Here is a 15,427-nt window from a genome sequence, read left to right as displayed (position 1 = left end):
TGCCACCTAAACCAAGACTTACTTTAAGACATCTGAAAAAAGATATTCTAGCTTTTCATTCAAAATTTGTGTTAGTGCCAGCGGACAAGGCGGCTGATAATATTATAAATGTATGACGAATCCGTTACATTAAAGTTTTGCATCAGGAACTAAATAGTACTAATGCCTATTCTAAAACCTCTGCCTCCGAAAAAGACATTGTAAACAATCATATTACATGTACTAATATTTCCAATCTTAAAGTCCAAATTAATGAAAAAGAACTCAAACTTCTTATTATGTACTGGATTCCTAAATTACATAAAAAAACCTTACAAAGCCAGATTCATTGCTAATTCTACATCTTGCACTACAAGTAAACTTTCTATTTTATTGACGTCTTGTTTGACTACCATTAAAACACATGTAATTAGATATTGTGATAAAGTCCATGAAAACACAGACAAACATCTCTTTTGGTCAATTAAAAATTCTGGTGAAATCTTGGATGAATTCAAAATTAAGAACTCTCAAGCTTCAACTGTCAGTACATACGATTTTTCCACACTTTATACAACTTTGCCACATAAATCAATCAATGATAAACTAATTTCCCTAATTCAGAAAACTTTTGCACGGGAAAAAGTTACCTTTCTAGCATGTAATTCTAACAAAGTTTTTTTACTAACGGTATTGTTAAACATTATACTATGTGGACCTGTGACGAAGTTTGTAGAGCACTCTCTTTTCTTTTAGACAACATTTATGTCAGGTTTGGTAATACCAGGTTCCCTTTTAAAACAGATCATAGGAAATCCTATGGGTACTAATTGTGCACCCCTGGTCGCCGATTTGTTTTTGTACGGCTATGTTGAGTCTCTCTGAAGATAAACAACAAGATGTTATTGTCGCATTTAATACTTCCAGATACCTTGATGATATATTTAATTTAGATAATCCTTATTTTGATCAAATGGTGTCTGACATTTATCCGCATGAACTACAACGAATAAAACGAACTCTTGAAATTTTAGTACATCATTTTTGGATCTTCATATTACTATCAACAACAATTCTATTCACACGAAATTCTATGATAAAAGAGATGACTTTGACCTTTGTATAGTTAATTATCCACATTTAGATGGAGACGTACCCCATGCAATATCTTACGGGGTTTATGTTTCTCAGTTAATTAGATTCGCTAGAGCTTGTAGCAACGTAAAAGATTTCAACGAGGGGGATATTTTTATTACCAGCAAGGACCTAAACAGGGCTACCGCTATCATAAATTACGGAAATATTTTACTAAATTTTACAATCGTAACTTTGATTTAATTTCTAAATTCAATAGTGATTTAAAAACTCTTCTGCGACAAGGGATTAGCCAGCCTGTTTTTTTTATGGCGATGTGATTTACAAACTTCGTAAGATTTTGGGTCATGGTAATCTTTCTGAGCACTGTTTTCACTAAAATCATTAAACGTTTTATTAAAAGAGGTTATGACCCAACTATTTTAAGACATACTGCATGTTTAGTGTTCAACCCTTTTACAGTTGGACACTACGCTTTCCTTTTTTGATTACATCTGACGGACCACGTGGGAGACTCTATGATGGAAAGTTCGTAAAGCCCTTTGGGACTGAATTGTCTTAATGTTCGTCGCCTGCCTTGTTTCGTCGGGCCCTTGTAGCTAGGTGATTTTCTTGTTGCTCTGTCTTCCTTTAGGACATTGAGTACTTTTGTTATGGTCATTGGGTTTACTTTTATATGTTTCTACATGATCATTTTAGTGTTTTACTTATTTAACCTTTTGTAACCATGACATCTGTTAGAATTTCACTTGGCGGGGATTCATTTTATTTACACTGTCTCGTTTATAAGAACATGGTGGGGCTAAGAGCGAGGTTTGGTGCACCATTAACCGGTTTAAACTCCCCAGCAGTCATTATTATGCTGCTGACCGTTCCAAGGTGGTGCCCATCTTTGTTCCTCAGATGTATGTCTATGTTGTTTCATACTGTTCTTCTGACACTTTTGCTTGTGTCCCTTGTTGTTTTCTCGTTTACAGTAAGTATCTTCCCAATTGCCTCTAGTTTTTATTTTTTTGATTAACCCCCCTTCCCCTGGTCTCGTGTCCCCTTCCCCTTTGTTGACCTATTATTCTTTTCTTTGAATTCCTAATCAGTTACAAATTATTTATCATTTAATGATTAACCTGTCCGTACTTTGCCCTGTCCTGGTTTTGTTTGGGTCCGTCTGGGCTCCTTGCCATTGGTTCTTGTTGCTGGGTCATATGGGGGTTGCGTTCATTGAACGCCGCCTTTCATTGTTGATCTTGTTTATCATATTTTTCAATTGAATAATCGCAATGATATAGTTTATTATAATACTGCACGTTTGGAACGTCACTTTTCATTGGATTATCGTGACATTTATATAATTAGTGATTAAGATTGTTGACAGGTTACTAGTATAATTATGGCCCTATATAAACGGCTGTTTGTAAATATAACCCGAGCCGCTAGGCGAGGGTTATATTGCAAACAGCCGTTTATATACATTGTACGGCCGTATAACCTGTCAAAAATCTTTATAACGAATTTATAATACAGCAAACATCATTTTTTAGAGAAAAAAGTAAGATTTCTAATATTATATGTGTTCCCACAAGGGGGTTGGCATTACTAGGAGATAGATAGAACATAAAACTCTCATGATTATTTGCTAGATTAACTTTATATCCCATCGAAAAAGAACACGGGTATCAACATCAACAGAAGATAAATTCTTCCAGCATTATCTCATCTCTTACTGTTTGCCTTTTGTTTGTTGTTTTTAAAAACTAGATGGTTTAAATGATCATAAAACAATCATTTTATGTTCTTAATTTGCATGTTAGAAAGGAATAGGACGATTTTCCACCTAATCTGGGTACTTTATAATTTTGCTGTGCTTGGTAATGTTGTTTTATTATTTGAATAATGTAGAATGCTGTCAAACGCCTTTGTGTCCAATGTTTTTCATGGAAAGACACTCACGTCTAACATTGATTAGGTTCCATGATAACCACCGTATGGATATTTGTAAACTCAAAATTTCACCATTTTTATGTTTAAATGTTGAATTGTCCTTGAGTCGTTGACAGGGGACGTAGAGGGTAACTTGCCCTATCGGTACCGTCTATGAACCGGCTCATTTTAACCGAGCCTGCGTCTTGGACGTTCTTTAGTGATTCCGTTTTCTCTATTTGATAAATGTTTCTTTATTACTTATTGAACACTGATACAACAACTCACATCAAGTGTCAATCATAAATAAATAATTTGGGTTTAGCTTAGAGCAACAACTTGTGCTACGTGTAAAAAATGGTGTTTTGTGCGCAAGCGTGCGGGCGTGCGCGTCTGTGTGATTTACTATATTAGGTCTTTTAAAGTTTGTATACTCGTTTGCCGTCTAAATTGAATACCTCCTATGATTTTTTTACATTTTGTTTGTAATTTTTACGAATGTAACGAAAACGGAACAGACTTACAAAATATATAAACAAAATTGTGAATAGTTATAAATATTTTAATATGTTTCTTGTTGTTAAGTACAACACGAGAGGAATTATGATCACACTTTCTTCTTTGTAACGGTCATGCTATGGCCGTCCCAGCATGTTGATTTTCCGTCACAGTCAACTACTTTTAAAGTGCTGAGATCACTATGTTGTGGATCCATAGTCAATGTAAGCTGATGATGATGTCCATTACTTTCCGAGGTATAGACTTCAACCATGGTCCCAATTCGTTCAAGAGCGATCATTTCTTCACGTGTGATATACACCTCATGGTTATGCATTCCGGGTGGATTATTGTGCGTCGTCGTCATTAGGTAGATGGTATCGGGCGCATGCGCAAGTGGATCCATCGTAGCGGGCTTCTGCTCAAACATCTGAGCAAATTTCATGGTATCCATCAGAACGTCTTGCAATGCAATGAGATTTTTCCAAGTTACGTCTCCCTCTTGGTGAGCCGGAGCAACCGGGTACCTAAGTCTTATTTTGCCAACACCGCTTATTTTCGGTGTAAAAATACGTATGCCGGAGGCAGAAACTCTCTGCACCTATAAAAATTACAAAAGTGTATTATATATTCCGAAATATCGGTCTTTTTTGGCTTAATACTCTAAAACAAAACCTCAGAAAGATCGCATCTAGAGCGGGATGTTTGATGATTCAAAATTCTTATAATAAGTTTTAAAAGGAATTTGTTGAATTATTTTTACGTCACTACAATATCATTACATCAATCACTAAAATATTTGATTTGGCAAAGATTCTAACACGGTTCACATGTTTTTCTTATCAAACAGACTGAGCAATCGCGTGTCTTATTACATGATATATGCACTGATCAAGAGAAAGACTGTTTAAACGCAATATGACGCCATATTTGACGTCAATAAACCAACGACGACGAAAATTACTTCTCCGCTAAATGCAGTTCAAAATATTTTTTATGAATTCTTCATAGGCATGGAAGATTGGAAATCCATATCAATTTCCTTTGTAGTACAATCATGCATGGTTCATTGTTCAAATGCTATGTACGACCCACCAGCCTTCGTGATTATACATGACTCCGCATCTGTACTCGAACCGTGCATTATTCTACAACAACGGACTCAAAATTGATATCTGTTGATATTTCCCAAAGAGAGACTTGGACAGATAAAATAATGCATAAATTAATTGGGTTAATAATGTAGGCTATTTCACCGCACATCAGACATTTGACATTGTACAGACTAAACAAATGTTTCGTTTTGCATTTGTTCTACTTAATAAGAAACGGAAGTATATGGAAATGCGATTTTGTTTAGAACAATTTTGCTTTGATGACCTTCATATCAAAATGATATTTTCTAAATTCTGCCTATCACAAACACGTTATAAATTTAGAAAAATAACGTTTGTCGGGACCTGTATATACATGTATTAAGATATACCTTTCCGTGCTGATCTAACACACCTACAGAATCTTTGGCGGTATCGGCGGGATCTCGGTCTTCTTCTACGCCGTGAAAGAATTCAGCCGGTGTTAGATAGTAGTTACGTAAAGACGATCCATTAAAAGCATGTGCTGTATCGTTTCCCCCATTTCTACCATTGGCAGTAACAGCATTGTAGTCTTTGTGAATTGCTAAGTTATACGGATTCCATGCACTGAGCGGGGTGAGCCAGACAATCTCAAGAGGAATTGCATATGTCGACCGGGTCTTGTATGTTCTACATACAGGCTTTTGCGTATGCACGTCAACGTGGCAATCCTTGGCTTCCATTTCGGCAATCTTTGGGTTTGTAGTTTGCGCAACCCAGAGCGTAGAGTCTGAATAACCTCTGTTTTGCATTGAAAGTCCCTTGTCGCCCTTTGGAAGTATCTTATAGTGACGATGATAACGAGCGGTATTTAATACTGTTGGAGTGTTGGTATCCACTCTGTGTTTAAGCTCGCCAAAGGTATCGTCACTTAAATGTCCTGGGTAATTATCAACACCTGGAATTTCGTACATCAGTTGATCCATGATATTGTAGTAAAAGTGACCATCTTCAAATGTTCCCGAACCTGTTAGGTTACTGTAGTTGGACCCGTGTTCTGGCGCTAAGTTATATCTTAAGCTTTTACTATATGTTGTCAACTGAGTGAAGTTTCTGCGAATATTATCTATATGTGTATTCAAGTCATCGATAGGCTTAAAATCTTCAAGTTTCAGTTTTTTCTTTATCGGATGGCACACGATTCTATAATTCCACTGTGCATAAACAGGCGAGCCATCGGCAGTAACATTGATGATAGCGGTTGGAAGGTATGACAGATTTTCATTGTTGTTCTTTCCGCCTGTTGAAGACATATACTGGATCTTTTGTTGCAAGTCAAACCAACTCGATGCATCTATGAAATGTCTGTCGCTCTCAAATGGTTCGTCAAGATGACGAGTATCAGTCGTCCAAGCGCCCTCCACATAACAAAGGGTCGGTTTGAAATACGGTTCGTAATTTCTAATCGTGCTGTCCTGCTCTTTGAAAGCCTTAAAGTATTGTTGCATCTCAACAATCTGTTCATGGATATTTTGCTTGCTGCGGACTGAAGGTGGGACCTCCGGAAATGGAATATTTTCCATTACGTGATAATTCTTGGTCTTAGTAGATGGCATTCTGAGTTTATAATCGTTATGTCTTGTACGGAATTCCACACCATTTAACACGGCTATAAACTCACCTAAGCCTACAGTTCTGTCGTAATTGGAATGCTCGTGCATGGAACAAAATGATCCAGGCGACATGAATGTATTAAAGTGATAGGGCCTCGATCCGCCACCGTTGTTTCGGATTTGTTTGATACCCGAGCTTCCGTCTGCACGGATTTTCTCTTCCACTTGCATTTGCTGAAGCATCATTTGTCTAGCAAGACGACTTATACTCGTTTTTACAGAAGACGTAAACTGTTGAAGTTCTGTCTGGAAGTCGTGCACTTGTTTGGAAAAAGTGTCAGTTGTGGAAGCCGTATTTGCGCCATTTGTAAAGAAGAGAATTTGGCACAAAGCCAATAACCAAAACGTCACTCGCATGGCTAAAAATAGAAAATCATCATCTAACAGATTTTGTATTTATACAAATATAACAAATTGTATATTTACAAATTATTATAATCATGCATATTTTTCCTTAAGAATTTGATATTCAAATGGAGCTACCATTATGGCTTTTTATGTCTATAGTAGAAGGTTATATAAGATAATAATAATTAAAAGGAAGGCAAACTACAAGGCGGACTGCACTTGTAAGCATAATGATGACTACATTCTGACAGTTCTGTAATTTGACGACTGATTCTGAATTAAATGTGGGATATGGATATTTTTCAAATAAAAAAGCAATTTTATCAATCAAAAATCTCTTGCTCATTGTAAAATTAAATGGTAGGAAAATGTCATTGCTAGTTTAATTCTGCATTCTGTGAACGTAGCCTTTGCCTCGTTGATATCTGTATTCTTTATTACATGTTAATGAATAATATTTCTTCAAACATAATTATATTATAACACTTAAAATATAAACTGATACTCAACTGCGTTCGAAAGCGACGGTTAAGAATCATATTCTAGAACGTTAACTTTTCAAATATGATATAGTTAATAAGAAAAAAGGGTGATAATGAAACAAAATATTCGGATATCTTAAGAAAAACAGGTATAAATAAGCTACTGAATTCTTTATGAAAATGTGGCTTTGCAAATTTTAGAATAAAAAATGCTTTTTCATATGGCTCACTATTTTCATAAATTTGAGGATTGCTCATTCAAGTTTATGAGCAGACATTAAACTTACACATAATAAAATACATCAAGAATATATGATAAAGTTAACTGATGAATTACAGATACTTATTATTTCTTTATAATATATAAGTATAGCATGTGTTGATGGCAAAAAAAATAATAACGAATGCTGAAAGTCCTGAAAAAAAATGTTTTAAACATCTTAATTACGGAAACAAAAAATCATTTATTAAAAAGATAATTGTCTACCTGACGCCCTAATACAAGTCCGGACAGCTATGGTCTAAACAATTCAACACCGTCTTATCTTTCAGTTGTAGACATGAACTATCTTATTGCTTTGTACATGTATTTCTTTATCTCAAGGGGAAAAATTGAGGACATACAAACTTAAGGTCACATAAAGAATTAGGTTTATGAAACAATTTCAAATTTACAATCTTGGTATTACTGAGGTCAACCCCAACTCAAACTAAAACACACTTGAAATAGTTCATTAGAAGCTACTCCATGGGAAAACATTTTTCATTAGAGCTTCATATATATCTAGCTTAATCATATGGTTCTGGTGATATTTCATTCATATAAAGCATTTTTTTTTTGTAAATACCAAAAATATATAATTATCTATTCCAAAAATTTTTCAAACTCCAACGTTTCAAGGGGTTATCCAGAATTATTTCAAAAATATATAATCGGAAACCTGATTGTATACAGAACTTTCAGCACGTTATTTTTTTATATTGAGATAGGTACATTAATATATGAGTAATCAGAAAATATTAAAATTACAGGCATGAAATGTGTTGAAATAAGTTAATTTTGATAAACTAGTATAATTGATCAAAACTCTAGTAAATGTACTGATATTTTCACATGAAAATAAATTGACAAAGTACGGTTTCACACATTGACCCAAAAGGCTATTAAGTGAATGTGAAAGTAACCATTCGGTCGGTCGAATTTTGCTGCAAAAGTGTAACAATTTCGGATACGAATACATGCTAAATATATTCAAAATATTGAATAATGTAATGAACTACTAAGATAAGCCCGTGTTCCTTTAAATGGAACTATAAGGTCAGATATCTTTGTTGGTACAATCGTGAGAGATAGGCGACCTGGTGGCCACATTTACCAGTTGCTCCTCTGCCGGTAGCAACGCGAGAAAGAAGTATCTGTCAATTGCGAAAAAGCAGGCTTCGTACAAAGTTGCAGGTAAAATATTTATTTTCTTTTTACATTCAAACAAAATATAAAAGTTCAGATTATTAATTTTGATTTTTTTATGATCAATTATTTGATTATATAAATATTGGAGGATTCGTACAGAAATATTAAACTTCAATTCTACTTATTTTCATTCTTGCATATAGATCTTCTTTTCCAGAATTTTAAGATGTACTCTACCATTTGAATAATTAAAATAATTATTAATGTAATTTTGCCTATCACATAATCGGACTAAATATATGAGTCATAAAAGCATCGTAAAAATGACCAAAAATAAGAGACAATTCGATTTCTCAGCTTTTATGACACATGTTTGGCCTGGGTTTGATTATGTATTGATATACATGTAAGTCTGACATAATATACGTACAAAAATCAAGGTTTGGTGCACTTTTTGTAAGAAATCACCGTTACTCATTGAATAAATTTTTGCCCGCTTACTAATTTATCAATTATCTAGTCTTAAGTGACTGTATCATAATTTATCTGGGACAACGAAATGCCAATCGTTTCTCTTTTGTTTCTCTTCTTGAGCAATATGTCTTTTCCCGGAAGTACCACAGTTAACAAAGAAAACTTTCAATATACATTGTACCTATATATCCAAACAACATACTCATTTCATAAAACACAATTGAATACAAAACCCATATAAACAGATGTGTAATGAAAACTGAAAAATCTGAAACAGTATAGTCTTTTATGTTTCAGATTTTCCATTTTCATCATTTGTATGGGTTTCGTATTCAAATTCAGGTACATCTATCTAATGGTACTTTCGAAGTACACGTCGATCTCATTTCATGAGTAAGAGATTAAGGGGGAAATATTATTTGTGTCCATCGTGTAATCACACAGTGACCATTGGAGTGTATATCTTAATAATATCAAAATTTAAGCCTAACTGCATAAAGGTACGTATATTAAGTATATGTTAGTGTTCATCCGTGCTGTTCTACAGAAATTAGAAACTTCGACGGGAGCGATAGCGACAGGAGAATGTTTTCTAATTTCTGTAGAACAGCTAAGGATGAACACTAACATATTTAGTGTCAAGCTTTATTTGGCCCTTGATTACGTCACTACGCGGTACTATGGAGCACTATGAAACATAGAAGGCGACTATGAACGGATTTCAATATAGTATCGACTTTTTTACTTCTATGAAAATTAGCACACATAATTTTTAAGAAATACAGCGTTTTCATTGGATGACAAATAAAGCTGGACACTAAATGTATATAAAGATATCTTTATGTATATGTTAGTGTTCATCCGTGCTGTTCTACAGAAATTAGAAACTTCAACGGGAGCGATAGCGACAGGAGAATGTTTTTAATTTCTGTAGAACAGCTAAGGATGAACACCAACATAATTATTTAGTGTCAAGCTTTATTTGGCCCTTGATAACGTCACTACGCGGTTCTATGAAGCACTATGAAAAATAGAAGGCGACTATGAACGGATTTCAATATAGTATTGACTTTTTTTCTTCTATGAAAATTAACACACATAATTTTTAAGAAATACAGCGTTTTCATTGGATGACAAATAAAGCTGGACACTAAATGTATATAAAGATATCTTTATGTATATGTTAGTGTTCATCCGTGCTGTTCTACAGAAATTAGAAACTTCAACGGGAGCGATAGCGACAGGAGAATGTTTTTAATTTCTGTAGAACAGCTAAGGATGAACACCAACATAATTATTTAGTGTCAAGCTTTATTTGGCCCTTGATAACGTCACTACGCGGTTCTATGAAGCACTATGAAAAATAGAAGGCGACTATGAACGGATTTCAATATAGTATCGACTTTTTTTCTTCTATGAAAATTAACACACATAATTTTTAAGAAATACAGCGCTTTCATTGGATGACAAATAAAGCTGGACACTAAACAGATTTTATATATAATGCAGTACACTTTTCGTGCTATAGCTCAGTGAGTGCACGTAAATACGGTAAATAGCCGATACATATTTTTTTTTCTTTTTGACGAGACTACTGGACAAGTTATATGAGTGGCAATTGGGGCAATAATACTTCCGTGAGCAACGGTAGTTTTTGCAAAAATGTATAATTGATGCAAATGTTTTTGTGATATTTGTAATGTCGTAATTAGATCTACACACAAAATCAAAACCAGGTCAGATCAGTGTCACATGACCTAAGAAATCGGTTAGATATATATATTTTATAAATAAAATAATATATAAAATATATCAATCTCTGAGAGTGGGAAGGTGGTTCAGAATGAAAAATCATAAACAATCTATATATACCAAAAGCATTACACTTTAAACTACAAATATAATTTCAGTTAAAAAATATTTTTCAATACAAATTGTCACCAACACCCATTTCAATGTTTGAAAGCGTTCTGTGCATTCACAAATGTTTTTATCCGTTGCAACTTTATCAAGCCATATATTCTTTCTTCCCAAATAAAGAATTACTTTTCGCGCGCTTTCTGTTTTCATTGGCCAGTGATAAGAAACAAATCCCATACATGCGGAGAAAATCAACTCGACAATATAACCTAAATGTACAAATCTAATGATTTATATGGTTAAACATGTCAACCACTGAACATGCTTGGTTTTGTATACACGTTCTAGGGGGTCATGGTTGTTAGTTATTGGCTAAGGTCAATAACTCAAGCATGCATTTTACTTTCATATCCCCTTTTGTGAACTTTAAAATGTACATCTTCTGCACTATTATTATTAAGTACGGCCAGATGTAATTGCATGAATTTCTTTAATATCAAAATTGATCTTCTTTGTTGAAATTTATTAAATTTATTAAATTTTGTTACGAGCTGTTTCAATGTATATCTTGCAATTTTCAGAGATGCGACTGACGTTATCTTTTCTGTTCCTGTGCCCGTTGTTGTATGTTGTACATGGCGCAACCAGTAATGACGTGCAACTTCTCCATCAGCTGCAGGCGCAGTTCAAACAATTTGAAACGTCCGTAAAACAAACAATCGGCGGTCTGGCGAGACAAATGATGCTTCAGCAACTGTTTGTAGAAGAGAGAGTACGCTCAGATGGTAGTTCCGGTGTCAAGCAAATTCGAAGCAATGGCGGCGGGTCAAGACCTTATCACTACGATACGTATTCGAGCCACTCGTTTCTCGCTATCCATGAGCACTCGAACTATGACCGAACTGTCGGCATGGGTGAATTTATTGGAGTATTGAACGGAGTCGAATTCCGAACCAGACATAACGACTACAAGCTCAGAATGCCCCACCGAACAAAATCAGATTACCATGCAATGGAGGATATTCCATTTCCCGATGTTCCACCAACTGTTCGCAACAAGAAAACTATCCCAGAGCAAGTTGCAGAAATGCAACAGTATTTCAAAGCTTTCCGTGATCAAAATACTAAACTGAGAAATTACAAACCATATTTCAAACCAGTACTGTGTTATCTAGAAGGCGGCTGGACTACAGACACGAAACACCTTGACGAACCTTTCCAGAGCGACAGACATTTCATTGACGCATCCAGTTGGTTTGACCTACAACAAAAGATTCAGTATATGTCATCCACAGGTGGCAAAAACCAATTCGAAAATCTTTCATACCTACCGACAACAATTATAAACGTAACAGAACACGGCGAGCCTATTTACGCACAGTGGAACTACAGAATCTTATGCCATCCAATCAAGCGTGATCTGGAGTTGAAGGACCTGAAACCAGTCGATGATTTAGCAGCAAGAATGGCATGGATGCCAAATTACAACTATAGTGATTATACAAGAAAAGGCAAACAAGTTCGATTCACTGTGGCCCCATCAAGAGGAAATGGCTATCACGCTGATGATGGGTTTGGAACATATTCTGACCGTCGTTATACTTATGGTACAATGGACTCTATCATGAATGAAATTCCAGGTGTTGACAACTATCCCGGCCATCAAACAGATGATTCATTTGGGCTTCTTAAATACAGAATTGATATGAAAAATGCAACCGTTTTGAACACTGCTCGATACCATCGTCATTACAGAGTAATGAGAAAGGGTGCTATGGGTCTGAGTGTACGCAACAGAGGATACTCTGATACCTCTCTATGGGTTGCTCAAACGAAGAACCCAAAAATCGCAAATTTCAACGTCAAAGATTGTGAACGTAATTCAAAGACACATAAGATGGAGTGCAAATATCATGAGGCAAGAACAACATATGCCGTACCACTTGAAATAGTCTGGTTGACACCACTCAGTAGTTGGAATCCATACAACCTTCGGCTTCTAGACAGAGATTACAGAACATTCCATTATGTAACTGATGGTGGACGAGACGGAGGTCTGGACAAAGCGAAGGCATTTAATGGTTCATCCTTACAGAGCTACTACCTGACACCGGCCGAGTTTTTCCATGGTGGTGAGGCAAATAGAGATCCAGCAGATACTGCAAAGGATATTGTTGGTGTCCTAGATCAACATGGAGAGGTATTATACAATTATTTAAAAATGACGTAATAGAATCAGTTTTTATAGAGTTCCATATCCATAAGAGCTTATGTTTACCATTGCACACATGTAATCTTTTAAATACCGCCACCTTTTCTTTTGTGTTCTGCATCTTGTATCGTGCCATTTTTGTATGTTTTTTTTTAACATTCTTGGCGTTTCGGTAGACTAATGGGAAAACACGACTAACGTCCGTCTTTATTTACAGGTCCGTCGTGTAACTGCATCCGGTATCCGTATATTTTCCCCCGAAATTCCAGGTGTCGGAAAAATTCGTATTAGATACCCAATAGCCCCTACACACCAAGAAGGCAGTGCAACCTGGAAGAATCTAGCTGCAATGGAGGACATGATGATGGACATGCATAAATATCAGAAAATGTTCGAACACAAGCCACAAATCAAGGATCTGAACATTCATGAGGACATTCATTATGCTACGTCAACAACCCACTCAAATCCCCCAGGAGCCCACAATCATGATATCTTCTTAACAAAGGAGGAACTAGACGGCTTGAAGCATGGGCACACTATTAGGGTGTACACTACAGAAAATAACGGGCATCAGCACGAACTCGAACTGAAAGCGGACCCACATTCACATAATTACGCCCGTCTTTCGATCGTGACATGCGATGGCCTTCATCGTTGTTGGGACCACCATAACAACGTTGCATATCTTCAACATCATTGAAGTCTGAAATAATTATGTATAAATGACATTGCAGTTATAATAAAAGTAATGACAACAAAATAATCTTTTAATTTATAACAAATGGTTTCTTATGTTTATTCTAATATCTCGTGACAAATCTGAAATAAGGAAATAACTTATTAATAATAAAGCAAGTCAAAAAAGTTTTAACAAAACAAATTAAACAAAACTCGAATATTTGCAGAACGAGTTAGATGTAACAGCAAAAGTTATAAAAAGGAAACATTTGATTACTTTTTTTACTTACTACAACTCGCCCCTGTTGCCCATGTACCGTCATGTCTAAGCAATATTCATTCGTCATAGACTCATCATTATTATGTACTCATTGGTGCTTTAATGTAAATCTTGAGAAAACCACTTCCGCCCAATCCAATTATTTCTGGAAAAGCAAGGTCCAAATCACAACATATGGATGTGAAAAGGATTCCATTATCCTTCATAAATTGCATTTTCGTGTTTTTGATTTTAGAAGCATACGCTCGTATCTATAGTTAAAGGAACTCCACTGAAGTCCATATGCTTTACAACATATAATTTTAAAATCTTACGAATACCATTCACTTAAAATTGAAAAAAAATCTGAAAGGATAACAAAGAAATATATTCAGAATTAAATCGGAAATCGATTTTTGTACAATTCTTAGCCGGTTTTTGCTACGCTTTTCAATTTGGGGTCCTTCTCACTATAAAAAGGCTTAGTGGTCCTTCTAAAGTGTTTCTAGTATTTATATAAAATTTGAAACTATATTGGAAGATACCAAGGGTTTGTCTTTTCAACTGACGTCACTTAAGTTTACGTTGAAGAACAGTCGATCTCAGACATGAATATTGTTTTCTTTCTGTTTGTTGTGATATTATGGATTAAAATCATGTAAGATGAATAGATAGCGCTGAATGTTAAAAAAAAGTATGATAAAGGTAATATAAAATTTTAATGAAAACAAAGTAGCATTTTGACCTCTTTTTAAAACACAGATGTTTGGCGCGTTGACTGGCATTACGCCAAAGCAAAAAAAAAATAGAAAAAATAGATCATACATGTACTAGTATACTAAATATATATGTGTCATTTCTTTCTTTTTCATTATTTATTTATTTATTCATTTATTTATTTTTGGCGAAGTGACCAATCAATTCGCAGAACACCTTTGATTCAAAATACTTTTGTGCCAAAATACAAAATACTGTAATGATGGCTCGACTTCATGGCATGTGAATAACGTTATGGAAACCGTAATAGGACACATTAAAAAAATTATAAGCCTTTTGTGCCTTAAAATAATGATAATATGGCTAAAATACGAAACGGCTTACCTCAGCCACCATAATTATCGTATTTAAAGATTATACAAAAATAATGATACAGGTTTCATTCTACTTCTATGTCTATTTGTAAACCATATGATATGTTTTTAAACAGATATTGTCTTTTTTATTTAATGCGGTTAGATTTTTAGTTTCACTACAATGCCCTAACAATGCTATAACTTTTCAGCAGGAAATATTAAGGTACTTGTTTCAAATAATTCAAATTAGATATTTAAAACCCATTTGTAACGTCAGTTTTATCGGCAAATTATACTATCGATATATACTAGTACATGAACATTTCTGCAGCAAATTTGAGTATAATTTTATCAAAGAAGTCAATGCAGCAGTGTTAAAAAAACCTTTG

The 15,427-nt window shown here is 34.8% G+C and overlaps 2 protein-coding genes across 2 annotated transcripts; one reads left to right on the top strand and one right to left on the bottom strand.

Annotated features, from left to right (window-relative positions):
* Positions 1 to 3,539: 3,539 nt before the first annotated feature.
* Positions 3,540 to 7,706, bottom strand: LOC132749407 (uncharacterized). The gene is made up of 3 exons (XM_060739140.1): positions 7,556 to 7,706; positions 4,976 to 6,597; positions 3,540 to 4,090 (listed from the first exon to the last, which is right to left on the bottom strand). Exons 2-3 carry the CDS (start codon positions 6,593 to 6,595, stop codon positions 3,599 to 3,601), a joined length of 2,112 nt encoding a protein of 703 aa, XP_060595123.1. The 5' UTR covers positions 6,596 to 6,597; positions 7,556 to 7,706; the 3' UTR covers positions 3,540 to 3,598.
* A 658-nt stretch (positions 7,707 to 8,364) lies between these two features.
* On the top strand, positions 8,365 to 13,791 carry LOC132749397 (uncharacterized). The gene is made up of 3 exons (XM_060739132.1): positions 8,365 to 8,524; positions 11,395 to 13,013; positions 13,243 to 13,791. Exons 2-3 carry the CDS (start codon positions 11,397 to 11,399, stop codon positions 13,726 to 13,728), a joined length of 2,103 nt encoding a protein of 700 aa, XP_060595115.1. The 5' UTR covers positions 8,365 to 8,524; positions 11,395 to 11,396; the 3' UTR covers positions 13,729 to 13,791.
* Positions 13,792 to 15,427: the final 1,636 nt, after the last annotated feature.

This window comes from Ruditapes philippinarum, unplaced genomic scaffold, assembly GCF_026571515.1.
Source record: "Ruditapes philippinarum isolate M1 unplaced genomic scaffold, ASM2657151v2 ctg1508_1_1_1_1, whole genome shotgun sequence".
Lineage (NCBI taxonomy): Eukaryota > Metazoa > Mollusca > Bivalvia > Venerida > Veneridae > Ruditapes > Ruditapes philippinarum.
This window is presented reverse-complemented; position numbering and strand designations above follow the sequence as displayed.

Bases quoted from the DNA above. Each gene is read 5' to 3' on its own strand.
- LOC132749407 (XM_060739140.1), bottom strand. From the start codon at position 6,595: ATGCGAGTGACGTTTTGGTTATTGGCTTTGTGCCAAATTCTCTTCTTT. The intron at 4,091-4,975 runs GTATATCTTAAT...TAATTTTTATAG, and splicing joins TGTTAGATCAGCACGGAAAG to GTGCAGAGAGTTTCTGCCTC.
- LOC132749397 (XM_060739132.1), top strand. From the start codon at position 11,397: ATGCGACTGACGTTATCTTTTCTGTTCCTGTGCCCGTTGTTGTATGTT. The intron at 13,014-13,242 runs GTATTATACAAT...CTTTATTTACAG, and splicing joins TCCTAGATCAACATGGAGAG to GTCCGTCGTGTAACTGCATC.